The 26,506-nt window shown below is 40.5% G+C and overlaps 1 protein-coding gene across 1 annotated transcript in view; it reads left to right on the forward strand.

Moving 5' to 3' along the window:
- FAM98A (family with sequence similarity 98 member A) overlaps positions 1 to 26,506 on the forward strand; it is a 337,728-nt gene that overhangs the window by 43,134 nt on the left and 268,088 nt on the right. The window contains exon 2 of the mRNA XM_069234676.1: positions 4,737 to 4,885. Within this exon, the coding sequence (XP_069090777.1) occupies positions 4,737 to 4,885 (149 nt within the window). The remainder of the gene's footprint in view (positions 1 to 4,736; positions 4,886 to 26,506) is intronic.

Below are 26,506 nucleotides of genomic sequence, written 5' to 3' on the forward strand. Positions count from 1 at the left end.
GTTGACGTGTTGGAGTGTAGAAGTTAAGTCTGGTGTTGAGGTAGGAGGGTCCGGTGTTGTGGAGTGCCTTGTGAGCGTGGGTCAGGAGTTTAAAGGTGATCCTCTTGTCTACCGGGAGCCAGTGGAGTTCCTTTAGGTGAGGGGAGATGTGACTTCGGCGGGGTATGTCGAGGATCAGTCGGGCGGAGGCATTTTGGATACGTTGGAGTCGTTTGATGTCTTTGGTTGGGATGCCTGTGTAGAGTGCGTTGCCGTAGTCAAGTCTGCTGCTGACGAGGGCTTGGGTCACCGTCTTTCTGGTTTCTGTTGGAATCCACTTGAAGATTCTGCGGAGCATTCGAAGGGTGTTGAAACAGGAGGAGGAGACGGCGCTGACCTGTTTGGACATGGTGTATTAAAATACACCTTGCAGCAATATCTGCATACCTGCAGACTACCTATTCAACTTCCCTATATAAGATACCAGTCATTAAAGCATTCATGGAGGGCCTTAGGAGAATTATACCACCAAGAACACCACCTGTTCCTTCATGGAACCTAAATGTTGTCCTAACTAGACTTATGGGTCCACCTTTTGAACCCATGCACTCCTGCGAAATACAGTTCCTAACCTGGAAGGTTGCATTTCTCATCGCCATTACTTCCCTAAGAAGAGTAAGCGAGATTCAGGCGTTTACAATACAAGAACCTTTTATACAACTACACAAGAATAAGGTCGTCCTAAGGACTAATCCTAAATTTTTGCCAAAGGTTATTTCACCGTTCCATCTAAATCAAACAGTGGAACTTCCAGTGTTCTTTCCACAGCCAGATACCGTAGCTGAAAGGGCACTACATACATTAGATGTCAAAAGAGCATTAATGTATTACATTGACAGAACAAAGAACATCAGAAAGACTAAACAACTATTTATTGCATTTCAAAAACCTCATGCAGGAAACCCAATATCAAAACAAGGTATAGCCAGATGGATAGTTAAATGCATCCACCAAGGGCACACTCAACCAGAAAGAAGGGTCCTACCATGGCCTTTCTAGGAAACATCCCAATGCAAGAAATATGTAAGGCAGCCACATGGTCTACGCCTCACACATTCACCAAGCACTACTGTGTAGATGTGTTACCCGCACAACAAGCCACAGTAGGTCAAGCCGTATTAAGAACATTATTTCAAACTACTTCCACTCCTACAGGCTGAGCCACCGCTTTTGGGGAGATAACTGCTTACTAGTCTATGCAAAACATGCGTATCTACAGCGACAGATGCCATCGAACTGAAAATGTCACTTACCCAGTGTACATCTGTTCGTGGCATCAGTTGCTGTAGATTCGCATGTGCCCACCCGCCTCCCCGGGAGCCTGTAGCAGTTTGGAAGTTACCTTCAACTATTTGTATATGTATCATCTCAACCTTAAATAGGTACATACTTAGTCACTCCATTGCATGGGCACTATTACTACAATTCAACTCCTACCTCACCCTCTGCGGGGAAAAACAATCGAAGATGGAGTCGACGCCCATGCGCAATGGAGACAAAAGGAGGAGTCACTCGGTCCCGTGACTCGAAAAACTTCTTCGAAGAAAAACAACTTGTAACACTCCGGCCCAACACCAGATGGCGAGCTATTGCAAAACATGCGAATCTACAGCGACTGATGCCACGAACAGATGTACACTGGGTAAGTGACATTTTCATTATTAACATTAGGCTTGAAATCATAAAACAATATTCACTTTTGAACATTTGAATGACAGTTTGCAAACCCAGCTGCGCTGGAGGGAGAAGAGGGAGTTAGTCTGATAATTGGTTGTGTGTTATCGGCCATGAAATTTCCATGTAGACAAAGGAACTAATCAAAGGATGATTTTAAACATAAACAAGCATGAACAATGCAGTGGATCTTGCATTTGCTCGTTTTAGAGCTATTAGCTTTGTAAATTCCTAACTGGACGTTTCTTGCCACATAAAATGAACAGTAAAACAGTTGACATAAGCAAACCGATTCAAAGCGCGGCGGCCGCCATGAGCGTGAGCATGAAAAAGAGACACAAAAGGAAAAAGCAGTTATCCATCTAATAGGGTTGATGGCCAAGGCAGTAACAAAACTGGCCCAAGGAGGGACAAACTTGAAGCATTTCCCAGTGATAAAGGATTTTTGAAAGGCAAGTCCATGAACGAGTGATGGGTGTGCGGTGTGCATGGTTAAAAGCCCACAGATAGATTACCACACTTGAGCACTCGACCTAAAAACCTTGCGGTAGGTAGAGGAAATCGTTGGAACCTTGCAAGATACAGCCTGGGGCAGGGATATGAAAGGTTGGAGGGCAAAAGATTTAGTGCAGTTCAAAAGAAGGGACGAGAACTTATCAGTCGCTGAGCATTTTATACTGATAGGATCAGATGATGTAAAATAACACACTGATAAACCATATCAAAGGTTGCATAAAGATCCAGCAAAGACTGCATAACGATCCAACAAAATAGGTGTGTCTCTATTTCACTGGTCACAGATTATCCCTAATTTATTGTGAAGCAGGGCAGCTGTAGTTCCATTTTATGTAAAGGACTATCCTTCCTAGTGTTGATGCAAACTGTCAGGTAGGTTAAAGGTGTAAGAATATACTTAGAGTTTGATTTAGCAATAGCAAGTGTCCTTTAAAAAAATGATCCTACTCCTGTGTTTGTAGCCCTTATGAAATCTCCCTCAAATGTACCTGATGCCTCTGGCTGCAAACTGCTTTAGCTGCATGTTCTTTGCATTAATGTTATTACTGTTTGTAGTGCTATAACAAATTGTGAAAGGAGGCTTTATTTTGTGGGTAAAACGCCCAGTCTTTTTCTGTTTCACAAATTTGTGGATCAGTGCCACCATCCTGGGTCTATTCTTGGTATTACAAGTGTAAACACACTTTACAACACTGTCTTTACCACCCAGTTCTTACCACATAGGTAAGTACATAGTGTAGGTTTTTACCTTTACCACGCAGTACATTACCGTGTAGGTATGTTTTTTTTTTAAAGGTAAATAGGAGGATATTGGTAAATGGCAGTAAGAGTTATTTTGGGGTTCAGCGGGGGTAGAACGAAAGGGGGGGTTAATGGTAAGTTTAGGGTTCTGGGGTAGATGTAACAAGAAGTAAGAGTGATTTTTAGGGTTAAGTGAAGGGTAGAGATAAAAGGATATTTTAGTGTTTGGTAGAGCTAAAGCTAAACTTAAAGTTCAGAGGAGGGAACAGGTAAAGAGAGGGAGCCCCCTACACCATAAATGTAAAAATGTTTAAAACGTTGTGTGTGTGTATCTATCTATCGATCGATCGATAGATATAGATATATATATATATATATAATCTTAATTATAGAATGGTGGTAGCCACTCTAGTTAGGATTCAGAGAGAGCGGAATTCCTCAGATTTGTGATGAATAATAACTTTGCCACCCTTTGACGAATCTGCGTGAAACATTGCAGACCTATTCCTTTTTCTACATTGGATGATGATGCAAAGTTTCTGGGTGATTTAGTTCAGGGGGTGCAATGAAAAAGGATGGGTGGGGTCCCAAAATGCTGTATTCCATAGACTTTGACAGACGTAGCGGCAAAATGCCTAAACAAATTTTTATGAAATTTGCAAGAATATAGATTATGGTGTGGAAATCTCCTTTATCTTTGTTCAAAATTGGTTCAGCAGTTTTTTTAGAAATTATATCAAACAGAAACTTAGTGAGATATTGGACTGTGGTATACCTTGGTCATTTTGCAGTGTACTGTGGCACATGCTGGTGACAAAACACAATAATATTGGCTAATGACAACTCTTATAAAATAAAAAGGCAGCAATATTGTTTAGACCACAAGTTGGTTGTGTTGTGGGTTTCTATGTGTGACATAGCTTATTATGTTTTTAAGCTACATAAAGAAATGGGATACTTTAACAAAGCTTCAACAGTTTAGGAAAAGTATTTTTATTGTTGTATACGCTTCAAAAGAAACTTTCTAGAAAGTACCTTGGTACCTATTGAAATCACAAATAGAAGAATTGATGACAAAAGACACCTGATGACATGCCACTCCACTGCTCTACAACATCACTCCTCTACACGTCATTGCACGCCAGTCCACTCTACGACAAGCAGTGGCATGACCAGCCACTCCTCTCTACGATGCGCCATGAACACTGTAAGACATGCTTCTCAGCTGTACGCTACTTCACTCTACGCACCTCCAGTCTTAGACACTCTACGACACCCCACTGTATGACACACCACTCCACGGCACCCTATAGAAAAAAACAAAAAAAAACATCTATAATAATAGACACTCGGACATGCCACTCCACTCTGACGTGCCACGTCACTCCTTTCTACGACATGCCAGACCACTTTATGCTACTTCACTCTAAATAGCATCCATTTAAAGTGGTGATTTTAGTGTCTAGAAGTTCACTTTATACAAATTCCTGACCTGGACCTTCTGGTGGCGGGGGTCGTCTTTTTTGGAGTGTAACATGGGACCCTGAAGAACCCCATTGTGTGCTGAGCTGGACAGCAGTACGCCTTCCACCACCACTACTCCCTTTGGAAGTATAATTGCGTAATACATTGACTTCAGGTGTTCCATCTAATGGTGTTTATGGATACATACTTGAGTGCAGAAACCTACAAAACTCAGTTGTATTTTATTATATACTATTCAATTTTAGTTGTATGTACTGAGAATGTTGTGTTTCCCTCCAAAGTTACAAAGGGCCCTTGCTGGAAGATGGAGCCCTCTCTCAAGCCTCCTTGAGTGGTGCCACTTCACCAGAGTACACAAAAGTCTGCGCATGGCTGGTTTCCGAGCTCAAGTTGTATTGCAATATAGAGGAAAGTGTTCAAGCAACCAACAGTAAGTAATTATAGAAACATTTTCATAAATATGAGATAAAATGCATGTTTGGAACTGGCAAAGTTCACCGCATCACCATAAAGTTTACACTAAGTTCAAGCCAAGGCAAAATGATTATTCCTGATTCTGGAGCTAAATTGGAATTATTGGTGGGCATGCTGGTTGTCCATATAGCTGATGAAACATTTACTTCTGTGAGCCAGACTCATGACGAAGTGAAGTCACTATTTCTTTATCCTACTATGGAATGAATAAATTAATGGTAAAAGAATACAATTTAAAGAGCGCTCATTAGCAATGCATTTCACTGTAAGCTTCAAATTTACACAGTATTATCTCTTATTCCACTCTTTCTATATAAGAAATAAAGATAAGTAGTTACAGAGAAAATGGATAACATGACAGAACCAGCACTCAGAAATCTACAATATAAATTGTAATTCCAGATGGTAGTAGTGGCAAGTTTAGCCCTATAGAGAGCGATGGGGCAGGCACCAGGAGTAAGTATTCTTTTATTTTAGAATATATATATTTTTTTTTTTTTGTAAGAATTTTTTATTTTTGTAAGTATGTTTTAGTTATGAACGATGTGCATACATTTTCAGGGGTATGGCATTCCTATAGCCGGCATAAGGACATATTGTTTGGGGCTAAGGACAACAACTTTTCTGGTTTTATTTTGTCCTTGGGACAAGTATGCTCAAACCCCTGCAGCGCAAACCATTTCACTGCCAATTTACAGTACCACATTAAGGGGAAGAGAATTGTCTGCAGTTGTGGTAATATTTATGTCTATGTTAATGCTGTTCAAACTTGTATTTATGGTTCATTAATTCAATGTATTTATTATTAGGGTGAGCTCTCTCAAAAGATATTGCAAATGAGGATGACATTTATTGACAGTGGTACCAGTAAAAAAATAAAAATGTGTACACGTTTGCAAAGTTTGACAATATGAGGCTACATAGAATGCTCTGAGTAGAAGTACATATTTGCAGATGTTTGAATGCAGGATTGATGATTCTTTGCTTTCAAAATCAAATGTTCACAAAAATGCAACTTGTTAAAGTTTTGCTAAGCTACTGTGAGATTTTAGGTACCATTTCTTTGAAGCCTCATTTAGTCAAATGTGTTAATGCATCCTAGTATTTCAAAAAATATTTATAATGGAAAGTCACTATAACCAGTTTTGACCCGATTATGGGAAATATAAACAAGGATTGGCAAAGTCGATAGATCCAACATTGGTGGTCAGTCTTTTGGTTTTGTCAATGCGTGTCTTGTTTTGGCATGGCTTTATGTAAAACTTTATTGGTGTGGGAGCTGCTGGGCCCTCACCATTGTTACAGATATTAGCAAAGAGCAAAAATATTGTTTATTCTCAAAGTGCACATTCCCACAGTAGTTCCTGGCACCGAACAAAACTATGTGTGCTGATTCTCCATGTGAACGAGCAGATTGCGATCATTCCCTGTGAAGCCAGCCAATATATGGATAGAGAGAGAATTTTAATAAAATATTTTGGTTAACACCAGCCCTAATTAGGGGCTCAATTCTTAAAGAAAGTTACAAAAGTGCCCCAATGGTATATGTCTTTGCATTAGTGCAGAAATACATAATTGATGAATTCACAAGAATTTACATTGGACAAGGAAATCGTACTCCTAGAAAATATTTGTGAACTGTATTTAGCACAAGCAAATGTGCATATGTAGATTTGCTCACACGAAAATCTGTTAAGCATTTACAGGTTCACTTTCCCCTTAACTGCTTTTTCCCCCGACTCTCGAAGAAGTTTTACTTCTGATCTTGTCAGGAGTAAATTTGCAAACTTTCTCAGTATGGGAAATTATTTCAGAAGAACTGGTGAAAACCCTTAAAACATGAAAGTTAGTTGGTTTGCACAGACTCAAATGGCATTCCAACCCTTGAACTATTGCTTACCGCTGTCTCAAGGTCCAGTGTGTAGATCTGTGGAAAGTTGGCAAAATAAGGAAATTGCTAGTATTCAAGCCCTACCATAGTATTAGCCGTGGCAGCATCAGAGAGATTATTAGAACTCTTATATAATGAGATTGCTGTCATAATCTGTTGCCACACTATATGGTAACAAAGGGACAAGTAGATTTATTTTTACTGGACAAGTAGATTTCTGAAGCAACCTGTCCCATCGACAAGTAGATATTTTATTAAACTCCACACCCCTGATTTTGATTAAAGATATCTAGAATGCTGAAGTATGTCTGTGTAGGAGTTTGTGGTGTATATTTTTGAACCATCTTTTGTACGTATCTCCTTTTGAAGGAGGTTGAATTGCTTTTCTGTGAGTTGAGTTATGAACTGCATACCTTCCAGAAGGAGAGTAGAGAAACAAACTCTTGCATGGGAGAAAGGAGATGGGAAGGAGGCAGAAATGGAAGAGAGGGTGAGAAAGAAAACACCTACCTATTGCCAGTCCCAGGACTGGTTTGCTTAACTGATAGGTTGGTGTATGCCACGTGCTAGTGACATTATGTTTTGTCTGTTTGTAGGTGTTTCTGTAGAATTGTTACATCAAAGACTGTTTATCTCTAAATAGATAGTGCTTGTCTCATGGTTTCTGGTCTGAAAATGTTCTGAAGTGCGAAGGCCTAGTGACTTGGCTTCATATCTTTACGAGTGGTATACATATGCTCACCAGGAGTATTGAGAAAGGCTTTTAGTATTTTTTCCAGTTGCATAGAAATTAACTTGAGGCAAAACTGACTATTTGATATTGAAGGATTAGAAAAGACATTGAGGCAAGCCCATGCTGATGGTCTGAGTGTCATATTAAGGTTAAATATTTCCTTTATCGCTTTACTGAGCTACCACAATAGCTTTACTATGTCACATTTGAATATCCTATTTAAGAGGGTCCTGCCGTGGCGTGTGGCAACTCTAAAGCTTTTCAGGTCGGAAGCTGCTCATGTGATCGGGCTCCGGCTGTGTGAGAGCTGGAGGTTCGAATTATGTGTGCACAAGTCTCTGTTGTTATTTTCTGTTGGCGGAGACTACGTACTTGAGATTGAGGACGATTTCTCTACTGTGCTGTTCCTAAGGTTATTATATTTAAAACATGTGGTACTCCGTACTTACCTGTTTAATATGGAGGTAATTACACAGCATATTAAGAGAAGAGCTGCTCAACCTCAGAGCTTGTTCACACTGCGTCGCTCCTGCCTGAGGCTTCTGTTGCTTGAGGAGTGCTTCCTGTTTCCTCCTGCTGGTATAATCATCCCACAGTTCACACAATGAGAGTAACAGTCTACAAATTCTCTTATTTGCTGTTTCAGGATGCTGTACTTTTATCTAATTTCCTAAGGATTGGAGCACAGCGGTGATGTGCATAGCAGTATAAAATATATTTATAATGCCATTACAAACTCAACATTTTGGTTTTAATGATCATCAGTTAACTGCACATCTTTATGAGCTGCTTTGTGAATTTATGTGTTAGTTGTGAATCATACATGTTAATTGTGGAATCATACATGTTAATTGTGGATTCATACAATTCCGCCTCATTGGAAATTCTTCCAAGTGCATTTCATTACTGTGCAGCACATTATTATTATTTTGTCATCATATTTGTCTCCTTGACATCATTTATCAGTAATTTTACTATTAGTTTTTGGGTTTCTATCTTTTTTCTTTTTAGAGTGCAGGCTGTGGATCCTCCTCTTCCTTTCTTGGATTTACCTGGTGAATCTATCATTGAATGGGGGAGGATAGGGACGGGTCATTTAATGCCCATCTTGGTGCTATTGTTGCACAACTCTATAGGACATAAAGGAAAAAACATACTATATTTCACTGTCTGGGAAGACAAGGACAACATATTTTTAAACATTTACCTGTGTGTACTCCACCAGAAGGAGAAAAGCTGGCTGAATTTCAATAAGCTCTAAAAAGATTAAAGAGGTTTGATGCACAAAAGAGCATTGTTGTCAAATCATTTTAGTTTTTTCTAGAGAACAAAAACGTGAAGAGTCAGTGGAATCTCAGGTCACAGCTTTAAGAATTTTAGTAGCAAATAGTGAGTTTGAAAACGTTACTGAAAAGCTCATAAAAGATCAGTCATTTGATAGATGGCATAACAAGCCCATCCAGAAGAAATCACATTCTTGCAAAAGATTATCTCTTGAAGCAGTTGATGCTGCTTCTGTGATTGAGCCATCACAGACAGAAATGGAAATCTTTAGGAAATATGCTGATGAAACCGTTCTAAATATACAAATCAAGCTGCAGGATGACTAGTCTTTATCTTTCAAGTGTTAGTCAAAAGATGTTAATATTTCAGACAACAGATTTCATGCATGTTTTTGTTGTGGATCTCCCCGTCATGCAGCTAATTTCAAACAGTGTCCTGCATTTAGGAGGATTTGTAATCTGTGTGCTTTATTGTAATAACTAAGGAATTAAACATGTGTATTGACTCAAGATCATTAAACAAACATTTTTGGATTAATGCTCACTGTCTGCCTAGAACTGAAGTTTTGATGGTAAATTTGAATGATGCAATAATGTGTAGCAAATTGGATTTAAGATCTGCTTACCATCAAATTGCTCTCTCCGAGTCATTCATGGTATCTCACAGCTTCTGTTACACTGAATGGCGTTTCCAGTTGAGAAAAATGCTTTTCAGATTGGTGGCTGCAACTTGCATAGTGTAATGGATGAGATTTGGGGTAATATGACAGGAGTGCTAGTTTTTCAAGATGATGTATTAGTAATAAGTGAGAATCCACATGAACTTATTCACAGATTGAGTGCAGTTTTTGAAAGCCTTGGAGTCAGCGGTTTACGTTTGAGACACAACAAATGTACTTTTGATCAAAACCATCTAGAGTACTAAAGGGCACACAGGTAGTGCAAACTGAATTAGTCCTAAACCTGGTTTGGTCAATGCCATTGAAGAGGCTCCAGAACCAAGTATAGAGACAACTGGTAATGTCTTGCATTGGCTGATATTAATTCTGTGCTAAATTTCTTCTGAATTTTCAGCTGTAGCTGAATCTTTTACTGAGAAAGGATGGACTTTGTCTGGGGTCCTCAACAAAAGGAGTCTTTTATTCACTTTACATTGTATTTATTACAAGAACCTTTGTTACAACTATAAGTTCCAGGTCTCCCAGTATGTGTCACAGTAGCTGCCAGCGAGAGAGATTTAGGAGCTCTAGTGTCCCAGAGATTTGAAAGCATTGATTGTACAGTTGCTTTTGCTTCTAGAGGTTCGAAAGATTCTGAAAAATAGTATTGAGTTATTGAAAAAGAAATCATGGGTTATGCAAAAATCTACAAATGTATAATGGGAAGTACATTTCCAGCTTAGCACAAATCACAAGCCTTTGGTATCCATTTTGAACAGACTGTCTCAACACTCTGAAAAACTAAATGCAAGAGTTACCGGACTTCCCAGTAAAATGGTAGAATACACCATTCCTGTGGTTCATGTACCTGGCTCCACTAACAAAAGGAAACATTTTCTATAGCGTTTTCCCAATATAGGAGCAGAAACAGAAATTGAAAATGAGTTGGAAGAGTATGTAATTGCTTCAGTTGATTTTCAAGTTTAGTCTTGTATTTCCAAAACAGACTGGATTGCAGTACCATATCTGATAATTACATTGTGTAAGGTTTCCAAACTGATGATGTAAGGTTAGCCTAAATAAAGAGATCTTTCAGGTGTTTTGCAGATTTTTTTTCCTAAAATTTCACTTGAACTTTCTCTAATTGATGGTATTGTTTGCAGAGGAGAGAGGTTAGTACCCCCTCTTGTTCTTTAAGAAACAAATTGTTAGATTTAGCTCATGTAGGATATTTGGGCATTGCATTGAACGAAAAAGTTTATGTGAAACGTAGTGGTAGCCAAAATGGATTTTGATATTGAGTAGAAAGTCCCTAATGTGAGACGTGTTACAGAGCAGAGAAGCATTTTATTGTTATAACTCCTCCTATTGTAGCTGCCAGGTTGTCTGATCATGTCTGTGACAAAGTGGCATTGGCTTTCCTAGGTCCATTTTCCTGTTGTTATCAAAGTTGATTTTGTAAGGGCACCTAAAACACACACAATGATTTTGTTTCCTTGAAGTCTTCATGTGAAGGTATTCCAAAATGTTTAATTACGGTTAATGGGGTACCATTTACATTTGATTTCATGGTTACATTTCCTGAAGAAACCGGTATTGAACATAGACGCATTAGTCTTTATCGCCCTCAAGAAAATGGTCTTTTTGAGTGAGCAAGTAAACTAATTTGTAACACCACCATGTTTGCTTTATCCAATAATCTACCCCCTACATCTTCCATCAAAGACAAGTTAAATCCTATCATGCAACACCCCATTCCACAACTGGAATTTCTCCTTTCCAAGCAGTTACAGGACAAACTTCTTTCACTGTAGTAGATCGACATTTAGTCAGGAGAAATAAGTTAACTTACAGGTGTCAATCCTGCAAAATGTTATGAATTTGTATAGAAGAAACAAGGTGAAATGTGTTCTAGGTATTTATTCCTCACTAGAAAGAGAATGTTTCACTGACTTTCAAATAGGTGACTTTGTAAGAATTGAAATTCCCAGGTTAGTCAGTAAATGTCATGTGAAATTCAGCAATCCTAAAGAATTATTGCTGTAACAAGCCTGCAATTTGTGTAAAAGGGGAAAAGTGGTAGAATAAATCTTCAGTTGCTCCAGTTACCTTCAATGATTCTGGTAATTGTGAGAATGAAAGTTTGATCAAAATAGCTTAGAATGTTTCTGGTACAAATGTTTCAGTTCAAAAGATATCAGAACAAAAATTAACTCTAATACAAAAAAGGTATAGATCAAGTGAATGCACACAAACCATACGCTACTTGATGAAAAATTATATTTAAATATTTTTCTCTTTAGGTTTATTGTTTGAGACAATATCAGCCCTTAAGGTTTATTTTTAAATGGCTTTCTGTTTGCAATTTTTTAAGTTGGACAATATTCACTCAGTTACTGTTTGGTTGCTATAACAGTTTTTACATATTGTATTGCTACAAAGTTATGTGGTTAATGTAAATGTATTGTTATTATATTAAAAGGGAGATGTGTTGTAGCGCATGGCAAGTCTGCAAGCTTTGAAGCTCGCGAGATCCTCACACAGTTGGGCTCCTGGCTGTGCAGAAGCTGGGGAGGGTTCTAATTATGTCTGCAAGAGTCTGCCATTATTTTATTTTGACAGAGACTGCACCCTTGTGTTTGAGAGTGGTCGCTCTGCTGCGCTCGCCCTAAGGTTATTTGTAAATAAAGCTGATACTCTGTACTTACCTGTTTAATTTGGAGGTCTGTTTTGTCTAATGCTGTTGTATACTGCTGAGGCTATATTTTATCTGTCTGGGATCTACTTGATAAAACCCAGTTAATATGCATCACCTAGTTTAGAAGGAAACACAAGTTAGTGTTGAATTTTATAGCTTGCCGGAACTGACACATGCAATTTTCATTCTGAGCCTTTTCTACTCTGATCATGATTGGTTAAAAATACTAGTCCTATGCGCAGCTATTTTATGGTTTAAAAGCAGACCTTGTTTTATTCCATATGCCATGCTTCTGTGATAATTGAATACATGGTTGTAGTCTGGAATATTAAGTGGTAAATCTTGATTTGCCACAAAATTCAAGCCTAAATATTGAATTAAAAATATTAAGGTGATAAGTGCATATAGGTAATTATAGATTTACTATTTTTCACTCTACTGCCTTGTATCTTATATATATTGTGGCAGTACATATGTGGAGTTAATGTACAGTAAACCTGTACTTATCGATATACATATATGTTTGTGTGTGTGTATATATGTAAAACAGGAAGCAAGGAACTCTGGATAGTTCTCAAATCCCAAGTTTAGGCAGAGAGCAGCATAGGATAAGCACAGTGTCATAAGAAATGTGTTAGAAATGTGGTCTTTGGTTAGCATTCAGGTTACCCCCTGTCAAAGCAAGGACCCTCACTCGAGTCAGGGTAAGTCACACACACAATCCAAATTATCCTGTGCCCACCCTCTGGTAGCTTGGCACTGAGCAGTCAGGCTTAACTTAGAAGGCAGTGTGTACAGTATTTGTGCAATAAATCATGCAATAACACAGTATAAACACAACAAAAATACACCACACAGGTTTCGAAAAATATAGAATATGTATTTGATAAAAAAATGTCAAAACGATAAAGATGCAATAAGTACAAGTTGAAATATGAATTTCAAGAGTTGTAAAATAGTTGTTTAGATAAACAGTTTATGCTTGGGTTTTCAAAGTACCTGGTGTGTGTCAAAAATTACACGCACGGGGATCGCAGAGGAGGAGGTTGCATGGAAAAAGAGGGTGTGCGTCGGACTTTCCAGCGCCCACAAATGATGCGTTTTTCTTTTCCTGCAATACAGGACTTGCGTTGTTTCTTTGAGGGGCGGTCTGGGTTTCTCAATGCGGTGCGGGGATCTTTGTTGCACCCAGGGGCGATGCCTGGAAATCCTGGGTGTTCGGGGCGAAGTCACAGACTTGTGTCATTCCAGTATTGTGTTGGATTGTCTATCACATGGCAGGCCCTGCGTCGATTCTCCGTCCGAGTCAAGCTGTGTCGATCTTATCTCAGAAAGTTGAGCTGCGTCGTTCCGGCTTGGCTGTGCGGCGATTTACTCGTCGCAGTGCAGGCTGTGCGTTGTTTCCAGAAGGCTGTGCGTCAAATTTTCACAAGGATTCCTTTGCAGGAGGTGAAGTCTTTTTGGCCCGAGTCTTCAGCAACAGTAGGCAAGCTCTATCCAAGCCCTTGGAGAGCACTTCTCAGCAGAGCCAGAGGCCAGCAAGGCAGAAGGGCAACAGCAAGGCAGCAGTCCTTTACAGAAAATCAGTCCAGGTGAGACCTTTGGGCAGCCAGACAGCTTCTCTTGGCAGGTTGCAGGTTCTGGTTCAGAGTTTCTTTCCCAGGAGGTATCTTGTCAAGAAGTGTCTGAGTTGTTAGGGTCAGAGACCCGGTTTAAATACCCAAATGTGCCTTTGAAGTGGGGGAGACTTCAAAGAGTGGCTTAGAAATGCACAAGGTCCCCTTTCGATCCCATCAGGGTTCCAGCAGGGGTTCCAGCAGGGGGTTTGGTAGTCCATTGTGTGAGGGCAGGCCACTGTCCTTTGAAATGTAAGTGTCAGGCCCTCCACCCTCCCAGCCCAGGAAGACCATTCAGTATTCAGATGTGTGCAGGTGTGACTGAGCATCCTGTGTTTGGGGTTGTCTGAGTGGAATGCACAACACATCTGTCAACTAACCTAGCCAGACGTGGATTGTAAGGCACAGAAGGATTTAAGTGTAGAGAAAAGGTCACTTTCTAAAAGTGGCATTTCTAGAATAGTAATATTAAATCCAACTTCACCAATAAGCAGGATTTTCTATTGCCATTCTGGCCATACTAAATATGACCTGTTCATGTCCTGCCTTTTACCTGCATAGCACCCAGTCTTTTGCGCCACCTAGGGCCTACCTTAGGGGTGCCTTATATGTAGAAAAAGGGGGATTTAAGGCTTAGCAATTACTTTTAAATGCTAAGTCCAAGTGGCAGTGAAACTGCACACGCAGCCCTTGCAGTGGCAGGCCTGAGACCTGGTTAAGGGCTACTTATGTGGGTGGCACAACCAGTGCTGCAGGCCCACATGTAGTGCGCTCTGCTAAGGACTTACAAGTAAATTAAATATGCCAATTGGCTATGAGCCAATGTCACCATGTTTTAGGGAGAGAGCATTTGCACTTTAGCACTGATTAGCAGTGGTAAAGTGTGCAGTCCTAAAGCCAGCAGAAATTAGATCAGAAAAAGAGAAGGAGGAAGGCAGAATGTTTGAGGGTGACCCTGCAGAAAGACCATTTCCAAAAGTCATGGTCACCGAGCTGTGCATTGACAAAAGCCTTTTATGACACCAGGTGCAGTTTTACAGCTTTGGATTGGTAAAATACAATCCAAGCCAAGTTTGAATTAATAAAAGCAGCCTCTCATGAGTGTTTTACTCTAGTTAAAACTCATCAGAGAGGTACAGCTTTGTCCATACATAAGGGAGCACCTAGTAGAAGTCAAGTCAATACCCTTTCAGGCTTAGAGTGCCGCATAATTATGCAAAACACGAAGCAAAGAACTTTGGATAGTTCCCAAGTTTAGATGGAGAACAGCTCCTTTTATATAGAGTACCCTACAACACTAGCAACACTGAATTCGCTAATCTCAAACGTCTGTTTTTCTCGCAGAGGTTTTTGGCATAGTATTAACACAGATCCATCCACGGTGAGCTAGAAAGGGACAAAGTCATTTTAACACCAAAGTCTTTAGGCACAGTATTAGCATTGTGTTGTGTGCTATATACCGGTTGATAATTTTCGCTTTGATATTTAGAATATTGTTGTAAATCAGTATTTACCACTCAATATTCTGTGTTGACTTGCGGGGTGTGGGTCCAGTTACATTTAAGAATGGCAAGTATGCATAGCAATTTCATGTGGGAAAGTTCCAACTTTAGGAGTTGTTACAGTCACACACAACACTGCGTCAAGTTATATTAGGTGACATCTTAGATAATGTTGGTGTCCTGTTATCACCAAGACATCCTATATTGTATGTGCAAAAAAGAGAGAAAGACTAAGAACCTGAGACTTATTCCCAGCAGTTACACAAATACCGGCATGCAATTAATTACATGGATATGTCTGCTTGAAAATAAAGGAAAAAATCCACTTCCTTTCCAGTGTGCATCCACAATTCCCCCTTCCTACCATACTCCCCTAAGCATTCCCTGCAAGACCGGTTAGCATTAGAAAATATTGCACAGTCCCTTCTACTACGGCTAAAAAAACTAGAGTAATGAGTGATGTAACAGTTAATTGGGTATATATAATGTGTACCTTAAATAACTGTTCATCTGAATAAACGTTTTTTGGTAGAGTTCCCAAAGACCCTCTACTTCTTCTGTCATTTATGTATGGTACCTGTGCTATGCAGCTTTACACTTCAAAGCATTTTAGTTTTTGATTTGTGTTCACAGTTGCTAGCACTGGTGATATACTGTGCATTAACGTAATTGCTAAAATAGTTTCTACTGTTTAGAGATTGATCTTGAACATTTTGTTACCATTAATGTTGATAAATAGTTCAACTTGACTGGATAAACAAAACTCATGTGTCCCTACAATGTCTGAATATATAACCAAACAATTCAATTTTAGTTTATTGTTACCCCAAAAGGATAGTTGCATTTTTTTACCTAGCATTAACGCATTCGAGCAGCCCTTTCACAAAAAACTCAAAAGTATGTTGCAAAGATAGCATAAAATGAAATGTGTGCAGAGAATAGCAACCACTTGACGATCAGAAAAAAACAACTGTATTGCGTACTATTGTATATCACTTCCCTTTTGTGCACTTTATTGGTATTGCTACTGTCACTGCAGCATTGCCCTGGATTTGGTCCTCCTGCAATGCATCTAGCAGGCACTAGATCTCACAAAGACAAAATCTGTTGGCTTTTTTTTTTTTTTAATGTTTTGTCTTTTGTGACAAAACGTAAACAGGATACCTTTTTAAGTGCTGTGATTCCCAAGGAACTTGTGGCTCATGATACAATAATATGCAAGTATGTTTGCCTTAGAGCAGTGTGATGGAAACAAAGGTTAATGTAACTGACAAAAGAAGAGTTAAAGGCATTCTATCCTTCCTCATTACAGCTAAAAGAAGTGGAACATGGTTCTTGATGTTCTCCCTTGACCCCCCCCCCCCACAAATAAAATAGCCAGAAACATTCCATAGATTTTAGTGGAACATGGTTCTTGATGTTCATCGCTCGCCTCACTCCAAAATTAAAACAGCCAGAAACGTACTGTTAGATTTTCTCAAGTTCTGATGCCAGAGGATTGATTCCCCCGAAAAAGTTGATTTTGTCCTTTGGACTTGTGAAAGCCAATATTTGTAATGTGAGGCATCCTTTCCTAGCCCAAAGCTTGGGTGCAGATTAAAAAATATAATAATCGTGAAAGGTTAATCTTGCTAAAATAGTGCAGTGATTATATTTTTTAGGTCGAGCATAAGTTTACGGCCTCTTGTTCGCTTTTAGTATACTTCTGTGGGCTTAAAGCCATTTTATTTGTTCAGTGTCATTTAAAAATCCTTGCTAGGGGTCAGTCATGCCTCTTTGTCCCTCCTTTTTCTCTTTTGTAGCAGGGACAAACGACTGTATAAATATGCTTTGTCATGCTTATCTATTCTTTGGGGGACTTTTTTTTTTCCTTGGTTTTCTGCTCGTGTTCGGCAAAGCTTCCCTTTTTATTTCCACAGACTTCTTGCTCTCATCTAATGTAACCGTGTAAACTAATGGACGACTATTTGCACGCATCTCAGAAGTTGTTTTAACAATAGCATTGTTTATAATACCATCTAAGCTAATCTATATATCTTCCTATCTGTCATTACTGACTTAAAATATCTTGCATTTCGGATGGGAACCCTCCTGCATTGGTTGCAGTACATTGATCAACAAAACTCCAGTTGTTGTCTAAGATGAAGCAGTTGCTTTGCCCGTAACATTGTAGCTTCTACTGTAAAGGTGAGGGGCTTGCTTTTGTTCCTTCTTTTGTTTGTCTAAACACTGCATGCATGCGTTTGTGTTGTTGGTGGGGGGGGGGGGTCATTGCGGGCACCACTCAGTGGTCTCCATTTCAGGACAGCAGACATAAAAAATAAAAAAAGACTGTGTCAGCTGTTTCAGCGGCCATTCTGTGATCCGTGCAAGGGTTCCATATTAACTGAAAAGCAAGAGCCGCTTAGGAAATAAGAGCCTGGCCAGAGTTTTAACGTATGAGAAGAGTACATACTCTTATGTTCAACCCATAAATACTATTCATATTTGTATTATGAGCAGATCAGAGCATTTATTTATACAACACCCCTTGGCAAACTACATTTTGCAGTGCTTGAAAACCTCTTAACCATATAAGAAAAATGCTATTTATATACTCTAATAAAGGTTGTTGGCTCTCTGTGACGCAGCTTGTGTGACGGATGTCTTGGCAGTCTTTTTCTCAACATAGCTGCTAAACCCTACGTGACAGAGCCTACCTCTTTCCATACCCCGCTCCTTGCATCCCACCACTTGCCCAGGCTCTGGTTTTCTAACACGCTCTTCTGCTTCCTCAAAGTGGCTGTTATTCAAGATACTTCCTGATCCCCAAAAAGGATGGTCGGTTGAGACCAATTCTGGACTTGAGGATTTTGAATTGGTTCCTCAGGCAGGAAAAGTTCAAAATGCTGACCCTTTCACAGGTTCTTTTGGCGTTGAACGAAGGAGATTGGATAGTGTCTGTCGATTTGCAGAATGCGTACTTCCATATTCCGATCCTCAAATCGCACAGGAAGTATCTCCGGTTTGTGGTGGGGTCGCAGCATTATCAGTTTGCGGTCCTCCCGTTTGGTCTTACTTCAGCACCTCGAGTCTTCACAAAGGTGATGGCGGTGGTAGCGGCAGAGCTCAGAAGAAGAGGGATAGCGGTGTTTCCCTATCTGGACAAATGGTTGATCAAAGCCAAGACTCCAGAGCTCGTGCGGCGTCACCTGCAGTCGACAACTCAGTTGTTGTTCGACCTGGGTTTTTCAATCAATGTGCCCAAATCTCACCTGGAGCCCTCTCCACGCCTCCTGTTCATAGGGGCAGTACTGGACACAACATTGAATCGGGCCTTTCCTCCGCCGCAGCGGGTTCAGGACATTCAGGCGTTGATTCCAATGTTTCGAAATGGAGCAGTAGTTCCAGTCCTCAAGGTCCTTCGTCTGCTCGGTCTGTTTGCTTCTTGCATACTGCTGGTCACTCATGCACGCTGGCACATGAGGGCTCTTAAGTGGTGCGTCCGCAGGCAGATTTTTAAGCGCAAAGGGGATCTTGAGGATTCGATAACGATCTCGAGAGACACTACGGTGGATCTTCAGTGGTGGGCTGCGATCGGCAACCTGTTGCAAGGAAGGCCATTCTCGTGCCTCCGCCAGTGGCCACAGTTGTAACGGATGCTTCCACTCTAGGGTGGGGAGCTCATCTGGGGGACCTGGAGGTCAAAGGCCTTTGGTCGCCAGTGGAACAGAGATTTCACATCAATCTGTTAGAATTGCGGGCAGTACGTCTGGCTCTCAAGGCCTTTCTCCCTTTAATTCGCGGTCAGTCAATCCAGGTTCTGACGGACAACACTACCGCAATGTGGTATATAAACAAGCAGGGAGGAGTGGGGTCGTTCCTTCTTTGCAGAGAAGCTCTTCGACTCTGGTCCTGGCTTCAGGACCACAAGATTTGCTTGGTAGCAAATCATTTGACCGGAGTTCTGAATGTACGTGCGGATGTTCTCAGTTGACGCAGCTCGGTCGACCACGAGTGGCGTCTTCATCCGGATCTGGTTCTTTACATCTTCCAGATGTGGGGGTGTCCGCAGATAGATCTCAGGAGAACGCGCAGTGCCCGTTATTTTGCAGCCTCCAGTATCCGGTGCAAGGAGCTTTGGGGGACGCGTTTCAGATGTTCTGGAAGGGTCAGTTGCTTTACGCGTTTCCTCCCATACCCCTGATTCCTTGAGTTCTGAGGAAGATCCGCCAAGACCGGGCCCAGGTCATCATGATAGCCCCAGATTGGCCAAGAAGGGTGTGGTACACAGACCTTCTCCAACTCTCTCTGTGCCCTCCGCTCCGTCTCCCTTACAGGGTGGACCTCCTCTCGCAGTCACAGGGGCAGATTTTACACCCCCACCTCCAGAGTCTGCACCTTCATGCCTGGAGATTGAACGGGGCAATCTGAATGCTTTTTCTCTCCCACCGGAAGTGGTGGATGTTATTTTATCAGCCAGGCAACTCTCCACCAAATTGATCTATGCAAGTAGGTGGGCTATATTTGTACGTTGGTGTGGAGAGAACCGAATTGATCCCTTAAAGGCTCACTTGTCTGATATATTATTATTTGCTCTTTCCTTGGCACAGAAGGGTTGTGCATTTGTCACAGTTAAGGGCTATTTATCAGCACTGTCGGCTTTTCTGTGCCTCCCAGATCAACCTTCCTTGTTTAAATCTCCACTTGTTTTGAGGTTTGTTACGGGTCTCACTAATAGGTTTCCTCCCACACCGTTTGTTATGCCACAGTGGGACCTTAACTTGGTATTAACATTTCTAATGGGATTTCCATTTGAACCAATGCATTCTTGTGCTTTGCGTTTGCTGGTTCTTAAGACTGTATTTCTGGTAGTCATAAAATCGGCCAGAAGAGTCAGTGAGCTTCAGGCTCTTAGTGTAGAGTCTCCATACCTTTCCTTCTTTAGAGACAAAGTGGTGTTAAGGACCAAGGCGGCTTTCCTCCCGAAGGTTGTTACACCCTTTCACTTGGGGCAGTCTATTACTCTCTCTTCCTTTTACCCTCCGCCTCATCCATCCAAGGAAGAAGAGAGGCTCCACCGACTGGATCCACGAAGAGCATTGATCTTCTTTGTCGACAGGACGAGGGAGTTCTGGCAAGATGATCAGCTCTTCGTTGGATACGTGGGGAAGAGGAAAGGCAGAGCAGTCCACAAGAGAACGCTATCAAGGTGGGTCATTCTCTGTATCAAGCTTTGTTATTCCTTAGCTAAGAAAGAACCACCTATGGGGCTTCGTGCTCATTCCACCAGAGCTAAGGCTGCTTCTTCGGCTTTAGCTAGGGTTCAACACTCCCTTCAATACCAGGATAATGTATCCACCAGAAAAAGCATTACCGAAGGTAAGTAATTTATTCTTCTAGGTTGCATGTTGAGCATTAGTAAATCTGTCAAATCTTTGTCACAGGAAGAGAAATGGCACAAGCTGTGGCAAGATAGCTGTTCAGCATGTATCCGAAATTTTCCCTCTGCACTGCTGACAATTAGAAATGATACCATGTCCTTGATCCCACATGGACACAGGGATGGAAGCTTCCGGAGCAGAGCATGCCAGCATGACACTGGACAACAGATAGTTTTTCACTGTGTTCCGTTATGTTTTCGAGCTTACAAACTAAGTGGTTAGGGCCATGTTTGTATGGCAAAGCCTGCTTCTAAACGTAGCTGTAGATACAAGACACTATTGCCGCCAAGTATGCTGTGTACATATCCTCTTGGAGTAATTCTAAACTAATTTAAACTAACTTGTGAAACAGCAGCCTTTTTTATAGTACTTTGCTCTTTGAGCTGTGGTGGTGAACTAAGGCATTTTACATTTAATTCCAAATAATCAGTAACTGTTTCCATTGTACATGCTCTTACTGTTAGGGAGTTTAATGGAGGTGACCGTAATAGATATCGGTAGGTGTAACTGTCCCAAGGAGAATGGTTGCAACATGTATAATTTCTGGATCTTGTAGAAATCCTGGGACACTTTGCCAGAGATATGGATGATGAGCAATGCACGCATTTATTTAAATATTGCAATTAGGAAGCAATACAACATTTTGGAGGCTTAACCGTACAGAGGGTCAGTAGTTCTGATTAATCCAATTTTTATGTTGAGTGTAAGCGTATGGCCTCTTATATACTTCTATTGGCTTGAAGCCATTTAATTTGTTCTTTTCAGTGTAATTTAAAAATCCTTGCTTGCTAGTGGTCAGTGATGCCTCTTTGTCTTTCTTTTTTTTACTCTTTATTAGCAGGGAATTACTACTGTATAATTACGCTTTGTTGCGCTTATCTGTTTTTTGGGGGACTTATTTTTCTTTCCTACTCGTGTTCGGCGATGCTCCCCTTTTCATTTCCACAGCATTTTTGCTCTTAGCTAACGTAACCATGTTGTTCCTGCTTACATTTGACATGCTTTATTTAATCTAGCATTCTCCATGAGTGTTTGCTTTTTTCGGTGTGCATATTACTTTTGTCTCCCCTCCCTCATAACCTGAATGCACAGCTTAAAACGTTTCACAAAATGGGTACCGCGCTTCGCCAGTCGCCCGAAAGTCATTGGGGATGTGTTCAATTCACAATTGCAGGTGTGTAATACCTTATGTGGCAAAAAGAGGGGTCCCAAGGGATACCTAAAGATAGCCTGTGGTACTGCACCCTTTCCCTGCTTCGTGCACATTAGAATGGTAAATGTTCCAGGTTTGTTTTCAGCCAGCATATTATAAGTGTAAAAGCTTTAATGTAACCATGTTCTTCCTGCTTACATTTCAAATGCTTTACTTAATATAGCATTCTCTATGAGTGTTTGTTTTTTCCAGGATGTAGTTACTTATTTTTTTCAACCAGCATATTACTATTGCCTCTCCTCCCTCATAGCCTATTTCCCATTTTCTGGTTCTCCAGTGCCCCAAGTTCATATGAATGGCAATAGCGCTAATCAAATATCAGTGCAATGCTAATATCACTCCACTGCATACAAAAAAACAAACCAAGACCTATAACTATAACAAATGCAAGACCGGCTGCATTGAAAATGCTTGTTCTTATTGCAGGTGTCTTCAAACATTGTAGCACACATGCAGTAAGAAAATCTCATCAGCGATTGTAATAATTGATTCGAAATCACCAGTAACAGCCCAGCAGGACTAATGTGCAGCAGCATAGAGGAATGTGCATATCGACCCATCTATTGCTGCGGCCTCACACAGGAGGGTTCAGGCACTGCCTCTTAGACATGAAGGCCTGTGCAAATTGTAACAGGAGTCTTAAACATCTGTTCTAGCATTCACAGGCCTCTCCCAGTATTTTATATTAATAGTTTTAACGTGTAACAGAAGAGAAAAATGCAGTGCTACAATAGATGTTTGGTACTTCTAGAGAGACTGTTCACCAATCTGCAATGCATCTATCCTTATTCCATTCTGAGTAGAGGAGATTAATATTCTAGGTAGGGGACACACTGTAAATACAGGTTGCCCGAAAACTCCTTATCATAAACACTAGATGAACTCCTCACACCTTGACAAAAATTGTTATAAGTTAACTTTGAAGATTGGAGTGCATATGTGGTCTTACTTAGGTAACTGAGTATTTATACTCTCTTTACCCAAAACGCATTGGCAAAGCCACTAGGTCTTGCCTGGGTGAGGGTGGTTGTCTTTGCCATTGTCTTTTAGCCATGTTGTACAGCAGCAAGCCTGCTAATAGCTAAAAGATTGTGGTGTTGCATAAAGAAGAATGGCAGAGGAATGGTGTATAGTGGAAGGGCTCACAATGGAGTGCTATAGAGTAGGGTGGCATGGACTGGAGTGGCATAGAGTAGCGTGGGGAGGCATAGACTGGAGTGGAGTAGTGCAAAGTTGCGTAGAGTATAGTGATGTGAAGTAGAGTAGAGGGGTGTGGCATAGAGGAGCATGGCATAGAATGGCATTCAGTAGAGTAGGGTGGAGTAGAGTAGAATGGTATTGAATAGAGTAGAGTAGAATGGCATTCAATAAATTGGGATGGAGTAAAGTAGAATGGCATTCATTAAAGTGGCGGGTATATAGTAGAATGGCATTGAATAGAGTGGGGTGGAGTAGAGTAGAATGGAGTTGAATAAAGTGGAGTAAAGTAGAATGACATTGAGTAGAGTTATGTAGAGTAGAATGCCATTGAATCGATTGCATGGAGTACAGCAGAATGGCATTGAATCGATTGCATGGAGTAGAATAAAATGTAATTGAATAGAGTGCCATGAAGTAGAGTGGAATGGCATAGAATAGAGTTGCCTGGAGTGGGGTGGAGTAGGGTAGAATGGCAGAGAATAGAGTTGAGTAGAGTAGAATAGAGTGGCATGGAATGGAGTGACGTGGAGTAGAATGGTGTTGAATAGAGTGGCATGGAGTGGTGTACAATAGAATGGCATAGCGTGGTGTAGAGTAGAATGGCATAGAATACAGTGGCATGAAATGGAGTGGCAGTGTGTGGAGTAGAGTGGTTAAAAGTAGAGGTGGAATTGAGTAGCGTGGAGTAGAGCAGAATTGCAAACAGTGGCCTTGTGTGGAGTTTAGTGGTGTAGAGTGGTGGGGAGCAGCATAGAGTTGTTTAGAGTAGTACAGTTGTGGGTGTAAATAATAAAAGCGTCAATAGACATGGCAAATAGAGTGAAAACAATACAAATAAGATGTATGCCTGTGTTAAAAGTAAGAAAGCCCATTGCACGTCTGAGAATAATATTGAAATGCTTATAAATGTTTCAAAAATTGTGCGTAGCAAAAAGACGAGGCATAACACATGTACGTGGTCTATGCTCCAGGGAGGAGCTAATACAAGAAAGGAGAGAAACCTACAGGTGCTAAGCAGTCAAAAGATTGCAAATAAGTGATAGCAAAAACAACTAATGGTATGCTGTGAGCAGGTTGTAAGTCCAGTGAACTGTAATAAATAGGTCTTGCAGCCCAGAGCATGGTTTGTGGAGGCAAGACCTAAAAAGAGCAAGCGTTTTCCGAAAGCAAGCAGTAACACTTAGCCATATATGACAGAGGGATCAATACAATTTTGGTATTAGTCATTAAATCCACTTTAAAAAACACTTGATCAAACTAATAAGCTCCTGATATCCATGTTTATTTTTAAGATTAATTGTTGTCTTCAAGGGAAAAGCCCTTTTCAGTTTCAGTGGTTTTATGTATTGGGCCTGAAAAGATCTTAAGGGATGGTCTTTTTGATTGAATTATCCTCATTGGTGTACCTCAGCTGGAAATATTTTAAAAGGGATTCCTTCCATGATGGTAAAATCATATTAAAATGACAGGTGGTGGATTCCTTACCTCAAAAAAATCTTTGATTTCAGAGCAGTTGATTGTTGAGAGAGAAATTCATGTTCACAGTGGTAAGGTCCTTGGGGCTTGTTTTCCTACATTTCAAGACAAGAAAGATCTGTGGCAAAGTGATATCAAATTGAGACTCGGGCTGTTTAGGTAGTTCTTTTTAAGAAAGATCTTATAAGGAGGATTATATATAAATATATTGTTATGTTATAAGGAGGATTATTTTTCTTTCTCCCTCTTTCATCAGTACCCAAAGGATATTTGCGAATCAGTTTGAGATTGTTGTGTTTCAAAATGTAGTTTTGATATTCTCTATACTCTTTATTGTGTATGAAGAAGCATATTTGTTATGGGGTGAAATATAACCCTGGCATTCCCAGTTTTTGTTCCCTTGGCTACCTTGGTAGGATGAATTGATTTACAAGCCACTTCCCTGGGTTGCGGACTAGCAGGCAGTGAGAACTCAATTAATTACAAACCGTGCAGGAGACATCCGGAAAGTGTCAAGGAAATCTGGCTAAAGGCTAAATATTTTTTGGCCACAACCCCTTTCAGTAAATGACTTTCTCTCAGACAGTTGGACATAAAGAATTCATCTTTCCCCTTTCTTAATTGACTTTGATGGGCAAATTATGCTGAATACAAGCATAGATTTGGAGATGTTACTCAAATTCCTTGTATGATTGAAAAGTTCTTTGGCCAGAACTGGCCATGGTCCTCACAGATTGAACACAGTGGCTTAGGTGGGCGTAGGATGCAATGTCAGTACCACCCCAGCCCGTGTGCATGAAGTGTTGAATTTTGCTGATCTGGTTATTGTGATATTTTCACACCTCCCTCTCCTCAATGGGACGGCATTTGCTTTTTGTTAGTGCAGTCTACTTCTCACTACGGATGTCACCCTTTCCAACAAACGGCTACAGACCTCAATTAAATTGTATTTGAGCTTTGTGAAACCTCCTGTCTCTATACTCGTGGCTCTGAGAGTAATGTTTAACATTGAGGCCAAGCTGGTATCAGGCACTGGTAGATGTGACCTCTTGACAACAGTTATTATCGCCATGATCTTCTGCTACCTTAGAAACAGTTTCAAATCTTCAGCAGTAAAATATTCAGTTTATTAGTTCTTTTGAAACATGTCACATATGACACCAAGGCAACGCTGAAGTAGAGGCACACTGTAAGAAATTGAATTATTAATTGAGGTGGATGAAAGTCCACCCCAATTCATAAAGCCACTAACCTGTTAAATGCAGTTAAAGATTTCAGTCATTTAAACCTGAGCTCAGCCCCTGTTAGGTGTGGCACAGAGCAGACAGCCTTAACTTAAAGAAAATGGGTAAAGCACTTAAAAGTACCAAGTCAGTTACAAGATCATTCGTAACAAAAAAGTCCTGCTCCAGATTATAAAAAAAAAAAAGAAGAGAAAATGTAATAAGCACACTAAAACAATAAAAAACCAATAAGAGGAGCAGAGGATATGAAGTTAGAAAGGGTTAAAAGAAAAAGCACCAAGAAAAAATGACCGCACCAATGACAGTCTATGGTCGCTGTTGACAGGGATTTAGGTGTAATTTTAAGCAAACAATAATGGGGCATGGGTCGGATAAACCAAGTAGGTTTGTCCCTTTCAGAGATTTTATATTAGGACTTTATCTCTGAAATGGAAAGCAAAATCCTCCAGTGAGGCAAGGCTGCTGGTTGTATCCAAGAAGAGTTCCATAAGGAAGGACTGCCATTGAATGGGGTCTCGCTGAAGCCACTGGTTTGGGTGGGAAAAGCTTAAAATGGAAAAATCCAGATCTGTTGCCCAGATACGTCCCCTCATCAGCCAGATACTTTTCGCTGCTTCATTGGATGAAGATTTTTATGTA

The sequence above is a fragment of the Pleurodeles waltl genome, chromosome 5 (genome assembly GCF_031143425.1).
Source record: "Pleurodeles waltl isolate 20211129_DDA chromosome 5, aPleWal1.hap1.20221129, whole genome shotgun sequence".
Classification (NCBI taxonomy): domain Eukaryota; kingdom Metazoa; phylum Chordata; class Amphibia; order Caudata; family Salamandridae; genus Pleurodeles; species Pleurodeles waltl.